The sequence below is a fragment of the Sebastes umbrosus genome, chromosome 12 (assembly GCF_015220745.1).
Source record: "Sebastes umbrosus isolate fSebUmb1 chromosome 12, fSebUmb1.pri, whole genome shotgun sequence".
Taxonomy (NCBI): Eukaryota; Metazoa; Chordata; class Actinopteri; order Perciformes; family Sebastidae; genus Sebastes; species Sebastes umbrosus.
In genome coordinates this window covers 2,844,822-2,864,766 of record NC_051280.1, presented here as the reverse complement: position 1 = coordinate 2,864,766, position 19,945 = coordinate 2,844,822, and the positions used below count along the sequence as shown (strand labels likewise).

The following is a 19,945-nucleotide window of genomic DNA, read 5'->3' as shown; positions in this document are numbered from 1 at the left end:
GGTTTCATCAAAATGGTTACTATTTGTAAAGCAATTTCAGGTTTTTTTTGTGGAATGATGGAGTTACGGTATGAGTAATGTCAGGTCTAGTGTATTTGTACAGGGCTCTACAATCTATACAACATACAACACACAGTATCCTGAGGTCCTCAGAATCCGGTTTATTGCCAAGTAGGTTTTCACATACAAGCAATTTTCTTTGTTGTATTGGTGCATAACATAAACAAATAAGATATAATTAAATTAATAATAAAAGTAAGACACATAAATATAGAACATATTACAATAAAAATACAAAAAATGTAATATATATCTGATTAAATTGAAATAAAACATGTATAGAAGAAAGTTACAATGAAAATATAAAAAGGGAATTACTATAAAATATCAGAATTTTCTCAAATCTTATATACAGTATATATATATACACAATATAAATATATATACAGCATATATTTATATATATATATATATATAAAGTTCATAGTCTCGTGCATATGAGCCTAAAAGTTATTAACATAAACCACAAGGTTGGAAGTGTTGGATTTAATATCAATGAAACAAAGCTGCTTCCTAATGAACAGGTATGTTAGGTATAATACTGTAAAAAGAACGGAAAGAAAGTGGTTGGATTCCCCTAAAAAAAATCTAAGTACCCAGTTTTAATTCTTGAGTCAGTTCAAGCAGGGAACTGTCAATGAAGAAATGTTATTCAAAGTTATTATGTTTCATTTAAGCCGTCTGTAATTACCCTCTCAAACTCTCAAACACCCTGCAAGGTCAAACCCAGCAGACCCGTCCTGGTGCACATCATCAACTTGCACTTACCATACATATACAGTACAACATTAAATACATTATCTTCTATTGCTTCACCATTGTACTCTAATCCACTGTTATCGACGTAAATCCCTTCCTTGATAAATATTGCAGGCAGCTTTGCTGAAAGATTAATGAACTACCGTCTCGCTCCGGCGGTCAGAGGCAACATCCTGTGGCCGCGTCCCCCTTCACTCTCCCACTAATTCCATTAAGAAGCTGTTGTGTTTGGATAAAACCCTGCTGTACTATCTCGAGAACACTTGACTTAGAGCATACCATCGCGTGAAATCAGAGGCTGAGACGGAGTAAATATGGCGTTTAGGAGATCACAGCCTTGATGGGAGTCATATGGGTTCTGTTCATGGAGGGTGGAATTCTTCACGGGAGCATGACTGGGTTGTGATTAATGGCTGTAGCATTCCTTAAAAAACAGCTTTCATTTTAGATAAAGGTCAGTTCCCTTCTGGGCGAGACCCTTTCCCAAACGAGGAGCCCTGAGTGAAAATAAACCGCTGCCATTTGAAATAATGACGGCGGATGAAGGGCCCTCATATTCATCACCGACGAGCACCATTGATCTCAGAGCCAAAGTGATGCCATTATGGGCGACTAAAGGCTGGCTACAACAGCTGCAGTGGCATTTGGCCTCACATGCGTGCATGTGTGTCACGACCACATGTCTATATGCCCGCAACATCTCACAAAGTCCCCCCCTTTTTCTCTCTCAATCTCACTCTGTCACCTTTCCCCCTCTCTGTTTTATCATCTGTCATGCCTCACAGTGTGCATGCACAGAATACAGAACCGTACACATCTTTCTGCATTTACCAGCACACACATGTACAGTACATGCTCCCTTCTTGGCACGGCATGAGACATCGAGAGTGATCTGGTTTGCATTTCTCAGCAGGGAGGCAGACCAGCTTTGGCCTCTTTGTCAACATGTGAAATGAAATCAGATGCTGGGGACGCCTGTCTCTGAAAATTGGAATCACTCAACCGTGTGCAAGAATAAACCTGGGCTATATTCTCCTATCTCACCGACCGAGAAGCGTATCCATTCCCAATTGCATTCAATCTCTGTTGAATAAAAACAAAGGTCTTTTCTATTCTCATTAAGGGATTTTTTTCTCCCCCCTTCCTACTCAAATCCAAACACAGGAATAATACGATTTCTTCACAGCTGGCTGATAAACCTGCTAATTATGCATGGCTCCGAGTCAAAAGCCCATTGATGTTTTTGTGTGTCTTCCTCTCTCTCTGCTCTCGTTTTTGCCGTGCCCTCGAGATAAATGGGTGGAGCTGGAGGGCTTGGGACACTCATGCATATCGTATGGACTCACACACACACACACACACACACACACAGGCAGGGCTGCCACAAAGAGGCCAGCCAAGCAGAAATGAGAGGTGATGTCACACATCTGGATATTTTCTGGTAAAGGGCAGGGCAGCCCCTCCGAAGCATGACAGCTAACCGTGCCTTTTTAAGACACGTGTCAGGCGTCAAATATCCAATCCAATATTATGTCCATAGCGGACAAGATGGTTGCCTTCTTTTTCTTCCACCTGCGGTAAGGTCCGCCGTTACTGTCTGTCAGATCCAATGGTTGTTTCTGTCCGTCTCGAAATGGGCCTAATGGGCTGGAAGGGGACTTTGACACGGTTAGGTATGCTTTACCGTGGGCTGGTACTTGCCCAGAGGCAGTTTGTGAGGCTGTAATGGTGCCTCATTTTCATTGAATGTGATGTCCTGGCTGCCATGCAACCGACAGTATAATCATATCCCAGCAAACATCCGCACGCTAGTCCCTCTCCCAAGAGCTAATGGGTTTTCAACAAACATTTTTGCTGCTGCTGATATTTTTCCCACCAGACCAGGTCACAATATGTGACTAGAGGGGTTCAAGCTATGTGTAATGGAGAAAGAAAGTGTTTGTGTTTGAAGAAAAAAGAATGAGAGAGCATTTCTTGGTACATATGTGTGATTGTTTTAACCCGCATCACCTGATTTATGCCTTGTGTATCAGAAAACACCAATTGACTACGTTTGCATGCACAAAATACTCTGGTTTTTGCCCTTATTCTGAAAAAGGCAACATTCCTACTAAGCTGTTTACATGGCTAATGAAAATGAATATTTCCGTTGACATGCATAGGTAACCATAAAGTATGTACCGTAACAGCCTCCCTCTTTCATTCCTTCAACCACCTTCTTGAAAAGGTCAGCGTTAGATATTTGCGCATATCCAAAAACCTGTTGATATCCAAGTCTTTCATAATGTTTAAAATTAGGTGTGTTTCTCCTTCCGACCTGAAAGGTGGGCTTTTCTTTTAGGCGTGCATCTCTGCAAACTGTCAGCTAGTTGGTTTGTGTACAACGGACAGAGCTGGACGTAAACAGTAAGAGGCCGTGTGTCGCAAACTGCCGTAAAAACCCCAAATGAGATGCATAATCTGAATGCTCTATATACATGTCCAAGAATGCTCCTAAAACCTGAATAAGATCAGCCTATCCCACGTCTTAATCTGAAAATGCTCCATTCAGAATAAGGCCGAATTCAGAATAAACTGTTTACATGACTGTATCAAATTCAGAAAGTCTTCATATTCTGAATAGTGGAATATTAGTTTTGTAAATGTAGCTTGTTGTAAACAAACAAGAGGCCGTGTGTCGCAAACTGACGTCAAAAACCCAATTGAAACGACTATTCTGAATGCACTGTTTACTTGTCCAGATGATGTTCCTAAAACCTGAATAATATCAGCATATCCCACATGTCTAAATCAGGAAATGCTCCATTCGGATTAAGGCCTAATTCAGAATTTTTTTTTTTACATGACCTATATCACATTTGTAATATAGTCATATTCGGATAATAGTGGAATATTAGTGCGCATGTGTCAATTTCACAAATCAGTCATATAAAAGCTTCACAATCATAAAATGTAGGTTTCCTGTTCATGGAATCATATGAAACCAAAAGTCTCACATTTTGCTCTCCTGTTTCCCGTCTCCACACCAGGCAACCCAGGAAAAACCCCAGCACCGTCTCCCAGGAATCGTGGGATAAGGCGTACCCACCTGGCGAGGGCTTCCAGACAGCGAAGGACAACCCCAGGTACTCCAGCTACCAGGGCTCCAGGAACGGCTACCCAGGCGGCGGCGGGGTCAACGCCAGAGTCCTCCTGGAAGCCCAGGAGCTCCTGAGGCAGGAGCAGAGGCGCCGAGAGCAGGAAGCCAAAGGGAAGTTAATGCAGGAGAACATCGGTAACAGCAGCTACGAGGGGTACCCTACAGCGCACCTGAAGGACCCAGCGTCCCCCAAGGGTCCGTACCGCCACGATGTGCCACCGTCGCCTTCGCAGTTAGCGAGGCTTAATAGAATTGGGTCCGAGAAAGGAAGACTTTTTTATTCTTGAGGAGTGCTGTTGGACTGATGGATGAAGAGCTGAACAGAGAAGAACTTGTGCTTCAGGAGCTAAGAGGGTTACCTTGAAGGAGACAGCAGAAGAGGACGCTACGAATCTTGACAAAGGGACAACCTAGAGGTCTTATAGCTTAGCGATGATCTTAGAGGTAAACAGACGTGAAGTGTACTCAGTATGTGGGTGTTTGTGTTCAATCCCTCGCCGTGCCGACGACCTATAGTCAGTCAGTCCCTCACCCTCCTACAGACATGAGACGCTCAGTGCCTTCTCTGCATTCACGAACACGATGCTCATTCGCAGTCGTCCAGGACTCTGATTCATCGAGATCTGGCACCGTCATGTGCTGACAATCAAATGGGCAGACAGGCAAGTGAGTGGGCGTTCTTCCGAGCCCATGGGGAGGCGTTAAGTTTCTGTGTGGGTTTCTGTGTGGGCATGTGACAAGGTACATGTTTCACAATCAAGCATGCGTATCGTGGCTTTACAAAGTGTCCCGCGGATGACTCGTCCCATCGGTCACAAATCACCCTTTCTTCACTTCGCTGGAGTTAACATTCAACCCCTACCGCTGGCGTTTCTCTGCATCCTGTTTTCCCTACCCAGTGTTTTCTCCTCAGCGATCGAGCCCTCTCACTTTGAGTACTCCCCGAGGAGGAGAGAAAACAAGGCAGAGTGTATGAAAGAAGCAGGGCACAGTGTGTGTGTTATTAATAAAAAAAAGCCCCCCTCATAAATGATTCATATCGTGTGTTATCTCCGTGGAGGAGACCCAGGCAGAGAGGGTAGACAGCTCTGATCCTCTGCCTGGCCCCCCTGCACCGCTCTGGGCTTGACTCGCTGGCCCGCCTGCCTGCCTGTCTGTCTGGAGCTCTGGCTCCCATCCTCCATCCTCGTTCTCGTCGCCTCTCTGTTCATTACCTTCCTTTCTTCTACCTCAACACCCCCACCTTTATCCTCCTCTCCTTGCTCATCTCCCACCTTCCTCTCATCTCACCCCCTCCCCCTTACTCTTCCTCCTGCTACCCACCACCACCCTCCTCCTCCTCCTCCTCGTCTCCCGAGTCAGGCTCTGCACTGAATTTTTCATCACAAGCCACCTGCTGCCTGCCAGAGCCAAAGAACGCTGCCACCAGAGGAACCAACAGAGGGCCCGGCTTCTGACATAAAGAGAGGAATAAAAGCAAAAAAAAGAGAGCCAGAATAAAGATGGGTAGAGAGACAATAAGCCTGCCAGTGTGAGATTAGCTGGAGCTTTTCTCTTGTTTTTAACAAAAGGCAAAATTGTCCTCAGGAGTTAATTGCTTTCAATTGCTGTAATTGCAGTCTGTATTTTTACCTTTTTAAGCATTTAGCTGACACTCTTCTCCAAATTTTACAGAAATCTTTCTTCCCAAAAAAAAACGAGAAAAAAAAAAAACATTGCTCAGTTTGGTCTGTGAGTTATCCAGAGTAGAGGCCTGGTCACACTAGAAAGTGGCACCGCAAAGTTCATCCGTTCGTCTTCGCAAAATCGGCAGTGCAAGAACATTAGTGACACATTCGCAGCCACAAGCATGGTCATAATAGCTATCACAGTTAGCTGGCTTGCTAACTGTCAGTTAGCGGACTCGTTACCTCACTCGCTAACAGCACAATAGAGAGGTGAAGCCCGGCCCTTCTGGTGGACCACCACGGGACCTTATTTCAGAAAAAATATGAACGTAGTCAACGGCAAGAGACAAATAGTTTTTTGATCCTGTTTGAATTGCGCCATGAATCACATATATGTTTGTCAATTTAAAAGATCATTTTGCACATCAAGAAAGTCTCAGTTTGTCGTAAAACGGTTGAAATATAAGACTGTGGAAATACGTAATTATAAAGACGACACACCCAAAATTCACCTGTTCTTTTGCTTCCCAGCTGATAAAAAGACCAGGAGTCGCTAGATAAAACACATCAGGTTACATCGGTGCGTGGAACATAGCGAAGTTAGGTAACTAGCTAGTGTTGGTGACGTATATCGTGCAAAACGAGAGATGTAGTTCACTGAGTGGTTTAACGCGAAACTAAATGATACTACGACAAACCTAAAACAAAATGACACTTTCTTGACTTGCAAAGTTATGTTTTGAATTGACAAACATCATATGTGTGATTCATGGCGCAATTCAAACGGGATCCAAAAAAAAACGATAATATTTTTTCCGAAATAAGGTCCCATGGGGTCCACCAGAAGGGGCGGGACTTCGCCTCTCTATAGGTTCACACAGTTTATTCATAGACTTATTTGGACCATTGACTCCTGTCTTATAACCATGTCTCATTCGTGGAGCAGTTGATACTACAACAGAGGAGAGTTATATAAAAACAGATGGTGCAACTCAACTAGTTAGCCACAATAACTTCCTCCATTTTGGAGAATTTGCACTAAAAAAGTTGAACTGCAAAAGTTTTCAGACAGATTTAATTGCCCCTGCGAGCACATCTACTGATTATGGCGATTCTATTAAAATAAATTAATTTGCTGACGTTTTAACTGCTGGTGTGACCGGGCCTTAAGCAGAACATTGTTTTTGGTAAGAGATGTTGCTTGCTTTTAAATCTACTTTTTTAAAGGGGACATATCGTGAAAACTCACTTTTTCAGTGTTTGTGCTCATACATTTGGGTATCTGGAGTGCCTACCAACCCACAATCTGTAAAATAAGACAACCAGTCAGTTTTTTGTGGGCTGCCTAGATCAGAAAACATGTGATTCAACAAGTCATTCAGATTTGGCTCCCCTTCCTATCTCACATGCAGGCTCATTAGAATATACCGCTCACAGCTTGAGAACTACCTTTGCAAAGGTGCAACATATTTTTCTCACTAACCAATCAGAGCAAACGGCTTTTTCAGGAGGGGGGTCTAAAAGAGACAGGCACTAAAACGGAGCGTTTCAGACAGGGTGAATACAGGTATATTCAGACAGACAGGATGAGAAAAATAATGTGTTTTTTAAACATTAAAGCATGTAAACATGTTCTAGTAGAAGCCCAAAATATAAGCATGAACCTGAAAATGAGCACGATATGTCCTCTTTAATTTACCTACGATGTCTCAATACCTGGACACATAAACCAAAACTATGTGTGTTCTTGTAATTTGTGTAAACAAGTGAAGTTTTAATTATGAATCACGCTAGCGCAGTGGCTTGTTGTAGTTCTAGGTGGGAAAGAAGACGTCACTGCCCACCAGCCCACCAGCCCACCACTATAATTGTTGCAGTAGGTGGCGACCGATTGTCTTTGTCTGAACCTACCCTTCTTTGACATCACCAATGTTTGTGACACGATTGTCTCTGCCTGCAAGCGAACAGGTGAGATCGAGCTGAGGTCGAACTTCAAACAAAAGGGAAATACAAAACAATAAAAGATGGCCATCATCGAGCTGCGGAAAACAAACAGGCGGCGCGTAATTGCCCTTCACTCCTACACGCTCCGTATGCAGAGTGAAGCTGCATGACATACATTATCTCCTGTTAGTTAATGAAGACCCTCGCTGGGAAAGATGCAGGCTTAGTCGGGGTAATAAATGAGGAGCGAATAAAGTAAGAAGATGAAGAAGAAAAGGACTTTTCAATGGCATTATTCCAGTGTATAAAGCTGTATTTAAACCTGAGGAAAGTTCACAATACGACTCTGTTTTTAAGCTAACTAAAATGTCCTTCCTGCATTATGTATGTACTTGGGTGTAACGACACAAACGCACTATGTCCCCTTGCTAATATTTTAAATCCATGCTATGGGGCTGATGAAAACTGTTACCAAATAAGATATAAACTGTGTAGGTGAGGGTAAAACATATCTCCACTTTGAATAGCTTTTTAGTAAAAAGTGTTTGGTTGTAGCGGCCTGCACTTCCTGCTGTGAACACTAGTGCATCTCCAAATGCAGAGTAGCACATTTAGAAGGATGTATTTGACCTGCGCTCTAAACGTCGTGGACTTCGCTGTCGAGCTGTCCAGTTACGGGGTCTGATATCGATAAGTGCCTGATATTATATCATATTTTACACACAAAGAGGGACACGATGTGATTTGTGTGACACTACAGCACACAAACTGCGGTGTGTTTTTAAACCTTTCTAATATCATATTAAAATGTGTCATTTTTAGGGGTAGTCCTTCCTGATCTTTTTTTTTTTATTATTTTATTTACAAGAGCCAAGACTTTACGAGCGGTTATCAGTGTATTTGTATCCCGTTTGACATTGCCTTCAACCATGCTGTACCATGATGTTTTAAAGTATAAAGAGAAATGGAAGCTGATGTGCAATTGTTTTTTTTCCAGAAAACTTTTACATGATTTATTAAGAAATGTATACAGCCACTTTTTTCCTGTACATATCAAATTTAGAATAAAACGGAAGGCTGTTCCATCCTGTTTACAACCTCTGCTTGTTCTATCTTTTCTTTCCTCGACCCCACCCCCCAGCTTTGACCCGGCATCGAACGAGTCTTTAATGAAGCAGGAGGGACTCATTCTGCTGTCAAATGTCAAATGTGTCAGGTCTGGGTTGCTGATGTCTTCTTCGGAGACTGACTGAGAAGTTGACGGATACAAAAGAGATAATAAACCATGTGAAACATCATTAACTCCTGTGGGAGAATTGTACAACAGCTGAAACGTAACTGAAAACCAACATTCGGCTTCACTGCAACAACTGTGACCGATCTGTTGAACACACTGAGGTAATCTCCCCCAACACCATTGTGTTTCCTGTTATTAAATCCAACCTCATTCCCATTGTCCCTCACAGGGGATCTGTTGAGCAGCTCCCTGCTACTGTTTTTGTTCTGAAGGTCAAAGGTGACGTCCTAACCAAACACCATTAATGCTACTTAAGCCCACCGGCTGTATGTGTTTGAAGAAACTGGGATATGAGAACAGAAGGAAAAGAGGTGGAAGCAGAGAAATTCCTTTGCCTCATCCTGTGCTTTTATCCTTCACGCCAGTCTGTTCTTTTCATTGACTTCATGGTGTGTGTGAGATTCAGAGGGAGTTGTACATGCAGAAAATTGTGTCACCGTGCCTTAGTCAGATTCAACCTTCAGAGCATTTCCTTTAAGGTGCACTGAGGAAACACACACACACACACACACACACACTCACCGGGGTTTGCATTAGTGAGGACATTTGGCACTCGCAAGCGTGGATTTACAGGAACACAGGATGTTTCGGTTCTCTTTACTGTACGTTGGTATTCAAATACTGCTGAAATATGGAACATGCACATAGTGCCTCTTAGGTTTACTGCAGTTCATGTGAGACAGTCTATTTATATGAATGTGTGTAACAAACAGGTGTACCTGTTTTTCATCTCCCAGGGCTCTTAGCACATCTGTATCTGTCATCGACGTATTCTCATACAACGGTTCGTACGATATCTTACGAAAAAGTTATTCCTCTTTTTTTCGTCCAGAATGTCCATAAAAACATGCCAATTGCTTGTTTCATGCATACAGTATCTTCAAAATAAACTTCCGTCTTCACAGGAAACAACTTCCTTAGGGTTAGGCAACAAAAGTACTTTTGTCTTAAAATAACTCAGAAATTGGCGTCACTTATGTATGTAAGTTACGGGAATAAATTGTGAATGAATCGACGTTGACTTCTGGTTTCACACAGGACACGAACGCCGGTCTCCTGGGCGAAATTCCTTTTTTTTTTTGACCCACCCATCCACCCGACCTCCTCCCTATGCGGCGTTTTCTGCTCTTTATATTTCCTGGTTCACGATTACATAAATTACACACAAATTGATTTCATTGGATATACACAAATTACAGGTCAAGATTTTAATTTGTCCAATACGCCCCAGCTGTACTTTGTGTTTTGTGCTAATTAGCAAATGTTAGCATGCTAACGAGCTAAACTGGAATGATGACAGCTGAAATTAATTGCAAAGCATTGCTGAAAATATGGAACTGAATTGTAAAACTGGCAGAGTTGAAAGCTGTACTGCATGACCCAAAAAAATGTAAGAGCTGAAATACGGTGATAGAAAAGCAGGAAGCTAAACTGTCATACTGTCAAAGGTAGACATTTTAATTAATTAACTTGTTAAACAGAAAGTAGTTTAAAACCGGTAGTTTAAAACAGATAATTGTTTGCTGGAATAAACTTTTAGTATTAGAAGTACTTGGAGAGAAAGTAGTATTTGGTTGGAACAAACCTTTAAAATTATGAGTGCTTGGACAAAGTAGTATTTTGGCGAAATTAACCTTTAAAACAGTAAGTCGTTAGACAGAAAGTAGTATTGAATAGTGAAAAAATTTAATATTTTAAAATATAAATAGTAGAAACAAGAAAAATGATAGCACTACTGTCCTTAAAGAGCTGAATATTTTGATATTTGAATGGTTTCTGTAGCTGAAAGTATGCAGAAGTAGTTAAAGTCCAAAAAACAAATGTAAGAAATACATGAATAAACCTTAGAAGAACAATACTGGGAATGAATCAGCATTCCCACAACTAAGATGGTGAACATAGTGACATTATACCTGCTAAACATTAACATTGTCATTGTGGGCATGTTAGAATACTGACGTTTTAGCTCAAAGCACCGCCGTGCCGAAGTGCGGCCTCACAGAGCGCCAAAAGCAGGTCTGTAGGTCTTGTTGTGTGAGGTAATGTAATACAAGATTTATTGCATTTTTTCTATTGTTAACAGTGACCACATTTTGTTTTCTTTTTCAGTGTAATGATCCATGAAATAATCAGGATGCACCATGTGTTTGGCGCAATGTTCAGAGTCTACATCCAGAAGTTCCTGTAATTAAGGAGTTGTTTCTGTTGGCTCCATCTACACAACAACAATTTTTCCATTACCTTGCTGAAAACTGACCTCTCACCAATAAAAAACACTCTGTAACAGGTGATCATCCTCATGTAACCTTCGCTTGGTTCAGCTCTCTGCCAAAAGCTGCAGGCTGAAATCCAGAAACAGCCATGAAAGATGGGAATGACAGCTCTCCAGTGCAAGAATTAACCTCAATTAAGTCATGTCTTTATTAACGGTAAACATCAGGCTAATGTGTTTCGGCAGAAAAGCTTTTATTGCAGCATCACGCTCACGACACTTGTCCAGGTTTTTATAATGCCTGTGAAAAATGATAAATAGTCTACATGAGTGTGGGCGCTGCTGTGTGCATTCCAAAATCTTGAACACAACTAAATATAAGCAGTAAAAACTTTAAGAAGCCTGCATGTATAGAGTCCAAAGTGTGCCAATTAAAAGAAGCCAATATAAATTGAAAAGCTTTATTTGCATTTAAATGATGCATTAATCATTTGAAGTAAAAATTGTGCCGGTTAATAACTTTAATCTCTTATTCTGCCTTTAAATGATAAAGTAATAATTGAATTTCAATATGTAATTGCAAAACTAATTCATTTGCCTATCAAATTTGATCTCAATTAATTTGTTTTCTGCTTTTCATAGTTTCCATTTTGCCTTGTTTTAAAGATGTGCCCCCTAAAAATGTAATTAATTTCATCCTAAAGAGCAGCAGCAGGAGCTCTGACTGGCCAGATGTTATGTTGGTGAGGCCAATCAGAATTGAATGATTGTTTAGCTGTATATATTTACTATTTTTTATTTTAGTTTGAGTGCATAATCTAAATGCAAATATAATTCTTTGCTTTTTTAAATGTATCAGTTAATTATTTGCTTTGAATTATACTGAAAAAGTCTGTACTTAGTACTATGTTGTAGCTCTTTGAAATTAAACTTTTTGTAATCTTTTAAGTCTTTTGCTGAGAACAGTAAACGCCCAGGACCCGATCCCACTAACAACACAGTGACACACATTCAACAGGACCAGCAACATCCGGCTCTCGAGACCAGTAAACTTTACCTTCTGTGTTATTTCTCATTCTCCTTTAGCAGCGCTGCAACATTTTAATGCGCTCCACATCACCCCCGGAGCAATGTCACGGATCATTTCAACCGCAGCCCTTTCTGTCAACGGAGAGCCACAACAAGAGGCTGCTAAACCTTTTATTTTACAGCCACCGCTGCCATCCCTGCACCGTGTCGCCATTAACGAAGCCTATTATTTTGTTTAATGTCACGCTCACCTCGCACAGGGGGGCGGTTTAGCCGTTGAGCTTACCGGGAGGTCGGATAAGCGCCTGTTCTGAGGTGACACCTGTTTCTGCTCACTTAGTGTTTTTTTTTTTTCTTCAGTGTTCATGTTGAGGATGGAGAGCTCACGGATGACACCATCCTTCTGGAATTCGGAGAGGAAGCTGGAGAAGTTGCAAAAGCGGGGGAAGACATGGGACCGTAAATCAAGATAGGAGACAAAACTAACTGAGGAAGTTCTCCACATTTAACCTCCTTTACACTTGTCGGACATCTGGAAAGAGGTTGTTTTTTTACTGTGGTATCATGAAAGTTTTGACCTCCACATGGTCTCAACAATCTCGTGAACGCATGTTGTTGACATGAGTTGGACCTTTGTCCACGAGTCTTTTCTATTACAAATGTGCAGATTTAAGACCTCTTCTAAAGTAGCCATTCACAGTGACTTTTCTAAAATAGTGTTATCTGTACAGAATGTGAGGAATGTGTTATTGCAGTGAGATGAGATCCTTCTGTCATTACACCCTGTATCAGTATGTCTCCAAGACAAACATTTATCAACTCTAGTGCAAGTAAGTCACGTTAGTTCTTACTTTTGTACTTTTGCCTCCTAGAATTACCCTCCTAAGTTTGCTGGCACTGTTTAATATTTTAAAAAAGGGTTAGTCTAGCAGTTATTTGGTGTTTATATTTAGCATGTTTAATCTGTTTTACAATATGAAATGAAACTCTTATAAATGCTTCGCCTCTCCTGGTGAACATTATACACATTCTCATCCCAACTCGTTACATACGGAAGCTTTGTCGCGCCCCTTGGCTTCACTTTATTTTTGGCATCAAAACCACTATAGTTATGTTTAGGAAATAACTACATGGTTGGGCTTAAAACTACTTTGTTTGTACAGGTCACGTCACCACAGTCACGTCACACTTTCCTTGTGTGTTTACTGTTGCTGTGAATGGGTTTACATTGTAGTTAATGGAAAGCCCGGCGCATCTCGTGCTGAAGGGTGCTTTGTGCGATGACATCCGACAGCCATGGCAAAGCGTCGGTATTTGACGCCCTGGGAATGAGAACGGCTGACATTATGCAACAGAGATGTATATCTGCAGAGAAAAGGAAGTTCTAAGCAGTTGTCATTTCCTGCTTTCAAAGCTTTATCTATTCTATGACATTTCATTGGGGAAGGTATATGTTTTATCTTCTTCTAGACATTCAGGCTGGACCATCTTTCTGCTCAAACGTAGGGGGACATTTGGGGCTAATGGTTGCATAAAGCTAAGGTGAGAGGGGAAAAGATGGAAATAGATTTTTGAAGAGAAACAAAACAAGTGTAGCCAAAATAATACAAACAGAACGAAGAAGAAAATAAGTTACCAGGGTGGCCAAGCCCCAAAAACAATAAATATAACTATCCTCAACACAGGAAAACTAAACTAGGCCCAAAAGAAACATTACTTTATTATTAACATTATACTAATAAACTCCCTGAATCAGGAAACACAGACCTCCATCGAGCATGTAGCACAGAAAGAAAAAAAAGAACATCCAAATCCTACAAGCATTGACTCCGACAGCATTCTGTCCAACTTCCCTCCGTCAAATGCTCCATGAAATGACTCTAACACGCCCTGCTCTCCTCTGCTTAGCCCCACTTAGCCATGAAACCCCCTTCCTGGATTTCATGCCTCCTGTAGCCGGACACTGAGCTGGCTGATGCTGGCAGCTTCCCAAGTTCTTCCTCCATCCAAGAGGATGAGCGGTTCATCGCTGTGGTATCCTGGAGGAACTCTATACAAACCTGAAAGAAATGACATATACATGAGTCAGATAAAGTTACAGGACAGGAGTTATAGCAGGACACTTTGAAAGTATTTTATCTCCATTTCTGGTGTGAACAGATCTTTGTTTTTTTGCCCAGAGCTAGCAGAGTCTGGATGTTTTTAATGGCAAATGCACAGCAAAGTCCTCCATGAACTGAGGATAGGTTGTATCAATATTGTTTTGTCAATTATTAATGGAGAGTAGCAAAGCAGTCATGAAACTGTTGCAGATCATTACTTTAAAAAAACATAGCTCACAGTGGAAAGTGCGCTGTACACGAGCCAAAGACTGGGTGTTGCAGTGGATCTTACATTTACACATAATGCTGTCGCAGTTTAGGCTTTGTGGAATAAATGACATTGAATTTTTATGACATTCCTGCACAAAACTTTACAACTCTTCATTCAAAACAGATACTTATTTGATACAACACTTTATTTTTGAGGCGCAAATAAAACAGGTGGTGCAACCTTGCTTCATGAATCTCAGAAACATTTCTAAAATAAAATAATTTTTTATCAACTCATGACCTCAATGGAGTAGTCAATGCTCTCATCTGCTCCCGTTTAGACTATTATAACGCCCTTTATCTCAGATAAACTTCAATACATCGCCTGCAACTATAGTCCAAAATGCTTCTGCTAGACTGATTACGGGTACGAGGAGATTTGAGAATATCACTTCGGTTTTAGCTGCACTTCACTGGCTGCCCTCTCAAATTTAGAATTGATTTTAAGATTGTATTATTAACTTTTTAAAGCTCTGCCTGGTTTGGCACCAAGCTACATCACTGAGCTTGGCTCTACTGGCTATACCCAGGTCTAGGCTGTTGACTAAGGGTGACAGGGCCTTTGCCATCGATACCCCTAGACCAGGGGTCAGCAACCTTAACTATCAAAAGAGACATTTTTGCCCAAAAAATACATTTTAAAAATCGGTCTGGAGCCACAAAACGCCTCATTTGAGCCTTATAATGAAGGTAACAGCACCTATTAAGTCTAATGCAGTGAGGACCAAAGTGCAAACGAGAGGCAGGACACTGAAGAATGGTGTTGAGGAGATTTGGCTTGAAGCTCTTCTCAGCAGGAGCTTCCTGTGTTTGTTCTGGAAATATCTTTCATTTACTTTTTTTGTTGTTTGCAAATTTTTCGCCGCAGAAAGCAAACTAATCTGTCCACGCACTATTAAATTCTCCATTTTCCTCCAAGAATCTTCTTTTTTTTTATTTGGAAACCTACTGTAGTTAGGGAAACTCAAGACTAACCAACGCTATTGAAGATTGGCAAAATTAGAGGATAAGTGCCGGGCCGTAGACGTACGTAGGCTATGACACACAGTTTAGTTCACTGAAATGTTAAAACTTATTTTATTATTCAGTGTAAAGTCTAGGGATGCACCAATGCCACTTTTTCAGTCCCGATAGCGATAGCTATCGGCCCATTGGTATCGGTGCATCCCTAATATAGGCTACACATTATTGCAATAGTAGAATGTAAGAATCACTCTAGGCCTACAACAATGATTAATGAAAGTTAAAATGTTAAAAAATAACCATTATTCATTTCTATTTAATTTTTTGTCAAAGCCACAGGGAGCCACTGGAGAGGAGCTAAAGAGCCGCATGTGGCTCCGGAGCCGCAGGTTGAAGACCCCTGCCCTAGACTGGAACAGCCTACCTCAGGACCTCAGGTTAGCTAGCTCTATTACCAATTTTAAATCTCTTTTAAAAACCCATTTTTATAAAAAAAGCTTCTTTTTTTTTTTTTAACTCCGTAAGGCAACAGCTTGGTGCACCTTTCCCCACACCTTATATTGTCCTCTTTTGGCATATGTATTGATACAGTACCACTGGTAACAGGTTTTAGTTTTTCCTCATTATTTGGTCTTTATGTTTTGTTCTTTTATTGTTGTTTTATTTTGTCTGTATTTCATTGTATCTGCGCGAGTGTAACCCACCCAAAATCTTCATCAACATTATCATCATAATCATAATTATCATAATGTGACATGTAGTTTAATTTTACAAGCTCACTTGAATTTAAGTTTGGAAGAAAAGTGTTGAATTGATTTATGAGTTTTCTATTTCACTGCCTAATCAGACACAGATAGACCAGGCTAAGACACTTTGTTTTGCTTGAGTCATTTGTTTTTAACATTTTGCAGCAGTTGGCAAACGCTTGGTGGTAATGACCTCTAGGTGGCAGCTGCGCTGCGCGGTGTGTTTTTTTTCCCGATGCATGCTGTAGAGGGAGAAGACGATAAGTTAGCTCTCTGTAAGAAAAGGAACATAAGATCCAGACCTGAGGCCTGTACTACGAAGCGAGTTCAACATACCCAGGGTATCTTCTCGTTATCTGGCTTCACTAAACCTAACAAACGAGATCTTGCTAAACTGTACTACGAAGCTGGTTATAAACTCGGTAAGTCAACCCAGGGTTTTCCAATCTCGTTATGAGCGCGTTCACATGAAGGAGGAGGTGTTTGCAGCATCTGACCAATCACAGACATGGACAAGACTACTGACGGACAGGCAGAGCGGCACATTTAACAAAGAGTAAACTATATTAGACAAATACGAAGAAGTTAAACACTTAATGCAGGCTAAAAGTAACACAGTTGAAGCGGTCAAATACAGGAAGGACAGCTGGCAAAAGGAAAAACTCCGGATGTGTGAATGCGTAAATTAACAGATTTATTAATTTAACGGAATACTCAAAAGTAAGGCAAACTTGTCTAAATATAAATGGCGTTTACGAGAATAATAGATGCATGGATTACACTTATTTTTACCCTACAATTTCCAGAGGGCGTCTATGAGTATTTAAACATCCTTTCAGCTGCTTCCCCCTCTCTGACGGTGTGAAACGGACTCAAGACCAAGTAAAAAGAAAAATACCTAAAAATATAATTCAAAGCTGTAAACACCCTCAGCATAAAGTCAGCTATCCTTCCTGTATTTGTCAGTTTAAACTGTGTTGTTTTTAGCCTGGATTATGACTTCGTATTTCTTCATATGTGTGTAATATTATCATATAATCACCGCACTGAGCTCTGATTGGTCAGTAGGAGGTGCTTTCATACGAGTTGATCTCTTATCTGGAACATAACCTGCTCCAGAGCAGGTTAGCTGTTCAGCATAAATTACCATGGTGATCTACCCCGATAAGAAGTGAACCAGCTTCGTAGTACTGAGAACCCAGAGTTAACCCTGAAGTTACCTCGATAACTGCAAATCCTGCTTCGTAGTACAGGCCTCAGGGGATATTACAATGTGGTGTCTGAAAACGTTATTCTGTTGAAATAGCTAAGCTCATATTTCTTGTTTAACTGTCATTTTTTTTGTTTAAAACTAAATGTTACCGTACAATTGTAGTGAATACAAACGTTCAGATTAGCCGCACCGCTCGTCTTGGAGATAGTGTGTGTGTGTGTGTGTGTGTGTGTGTGTGTTGTCTTTCAATGTATGACATTTATGCTAACTGTTGTTGCATACTATTAGTTAATATTTTGTAGTTATGTGGCCAGTGTTTAATGATTTTACCGTGGTTAAATTTGACTTTTAGCTGACATGTATGAAGGTGTAATGTGTTTGAGTCCAGCCTGTTTGTAGCTAAGAGCTGCGCAGTGTGTTTTCTCTTTTTCGATGCATGCTGTAGAGAGAGAAGACGATAAGTTAGCTCTCTGTAAGAAAAGGAAATAAGATCCAGACCTGGGGATATTACAGCGTGGTGTCTGAAAGCGTTCTTCTGTTGAAATAGCCCGGACATTGAGAGAGGTGTCGTGGTGTGAAGGAGGAGAGCTGTTCCACTCTACATAGATTCCTAAAGCCAGGAGCGACCGTGGCTGCTGGATTGCAGATCTGGATTCTGGACTCCAGGTCTGAGCAGGACTTGGCTTTCATTCCTACTATTACACCAGTAAGATCTTTCCATCATTTGGGATTGGGAAGACCACCTCTAAAATGATTTTTGGACTAAACTAAAATAAGGACTGTAGTTGTGCACAACTAAATGAAGAGACTAAAGCTGCAGCAAAACTTCAACATGTTCTGGCCAGATCTTTTATTTTAATTGTATTTATTCATTTGTTATTATTTTTCATTCTGAGTTAATGTGGGGGTTGATTGTTGAAATTTTCAATAATATTGGTACAGAAAAAGAATTATTGTGTGTCTGTGTATTATTTCTCTGAGTGAAGTCAATCATTATCTACAGCCAAAGACCAATTAAATATTCAGTGTAAATACATTGTCTTTATCCTCGAACCAGGATATCACTTAAAGATTTACTGTGGTAATCCCACAGAGATTTATTTTTTTAGTTATTGTTAAAGGCATATTTAGACTTGGTTACACAAGCACTTTGTAACTATGTTTAGAAAAGGTGCTATACAAATAAAGATTATTCTTATTATATAATGTATTATATCTCCAGCTGTGCAATACTGACTTAACAGTGCAATAATTCAGCTGTGCAATAATCTGGTTTACTCCGGCGTTAACACTGCATGTATTTATACAGAACATTTAAACATATATTCTTATTTTACACTATTCTTGCATTTTTATAAATGCATGCATTTATATTATTTGCATAGATCCTATTTTTCAGTATTATTATTTTCACTGTCGTTATATATTTTTCTTATTTATATTTTCTTATAATTTCTCTATTTTTATATATTTATATTTTAGAACGGGAGCAAAACGTAACTCAATTCCCCCCGGGGATCAATAAAGTATTTCTGATTCTGATATTTATTTCCTTGCCGGAGAGAGGGAAGATCGTCCTGAAGTGGCCGCTGTATTGATGATACCCTCCACCTTAAAGAAGGGTGCTTCACTGAGCTGTGAGTGTGACTACAAATGGGAGGGTGTATAGCGACTGGATTGGAATTGGGCCGATCATTTTCCACCGGTTTTCCCAACCATTCAATTAAGACACACCCCCTATGATGTCATCACGAAAAGGTCAATAATGTGCTTCCTGCTGAACACAGATGAAGATCTACGTCAAAACTGGTTGTTTTGGAGGGTTTTTAAACCTTAAAAATGCCTTATAACTTCAATATTGCTGCTCCTCCTACATATGGAAGTGCCTTAAGTTTGCTTTTGGTATCCAACCAACTCCAATCAGTCAAACTCACCACAGCTGCTGTTCTCTGCAAATGAGGTGGAGGAGGAGGTGATTGTTTTATATCTAGAAGTGGGTGGAGTGGCAGTGTAATTTCATGTTTGTTAGGGAAACTGAACTTAACATTGACAAAATAAACATTTCGTCAAACCTACTGAGATTGTAACGTCTGCAAATGTTCTGTGTTCCAATTTGAACGTTCAACTCTATGAACAGTGTGCTGCAATCGCTAAAGACTTGACGTTTAATGATTCTCAAATGCATCTGGCATTACATTTTGTAGTTAATGATGTTGTTGGTTCAGGCTTTGTGGAATGGATGATATTGCAACTTTGCAATTACTACACCTGAATGATGATCACCTGAATTTCACTCAATCATTTTAATCGCTGAGAACAAGAAATTAATAGTTATGTGCGTTGGAGGCAATGGTGCAGAGAAAATGTTAAAGCTTCCCAGAACCTCGTGGCTGAAGGATACACGGTACATCCAGCTGTTTATATGTAAATTTAAGTTGTATTTGCATGACCTATTTGGCCTTTTGTAGGAGAATTCTCTTTACATTTTCATATTGCCAGAGTGCATGCTGATATTAGAGGTGGAAAATATACTTTGCTGTTGAA

The 19,945-nt window shown here is 40.5% G+C and overlaps 1 protein-coding gene and 2 long non-coding RNA genes across 4 annotated transcripts in view; 2 read left to right on the top strand and 1 right to left on the bottom strand.

The window, feature by feature from the left end:
• The window catches only part of LOC119498812 (partitioning defective 3 homolog), a 334,030-nt gene extending 328,091 nt beyond the window's left edge, over positions 1-5,939 (top strand). Inside the window, 1 exon segment of the mRNA XM_037787881.1 lies at positions 3,849-5,939. Coding sequence (XP_037643809.1) covers positions 3,849-4,245 — 397 coding nt within the window. The 3' untranslated portion in view covers positions 4,246-5,939.
• Positions 5,940-13,545: 7,606 nt separating this feature from the next.
• On the bottom strand, positions 13,546-18,014 carry LOC119499305. Its single transcript, XR_005209373.1, has 2 exons — positions 17,900-18,014; positions 13,546-14,167 (listed from the first exon to the last, which is right to left on the bottom strand). It is a non-coding gene; the product is annotated as an uncharacterized LOC119499305 (long non-coding RNA).
• Positions 17,935-19,945, top strand: part of LOC119499304 — a 75,994-nt gene continuing 73,983 nt past the window's right edge. The window contains exon 1 of one of the 2 annotated variants that reach the window (XR_005209370.1): positions 17,935-18,067. This is a non-coding gene — a long non-coding RNA (uncharacterized LOC119499304). Of the gene's footprint in view, positions 18,108-19,945 lie in introns of both variants that reach the window. The other variant, XR_005209371.1, reaches the window with a different exon arrangement.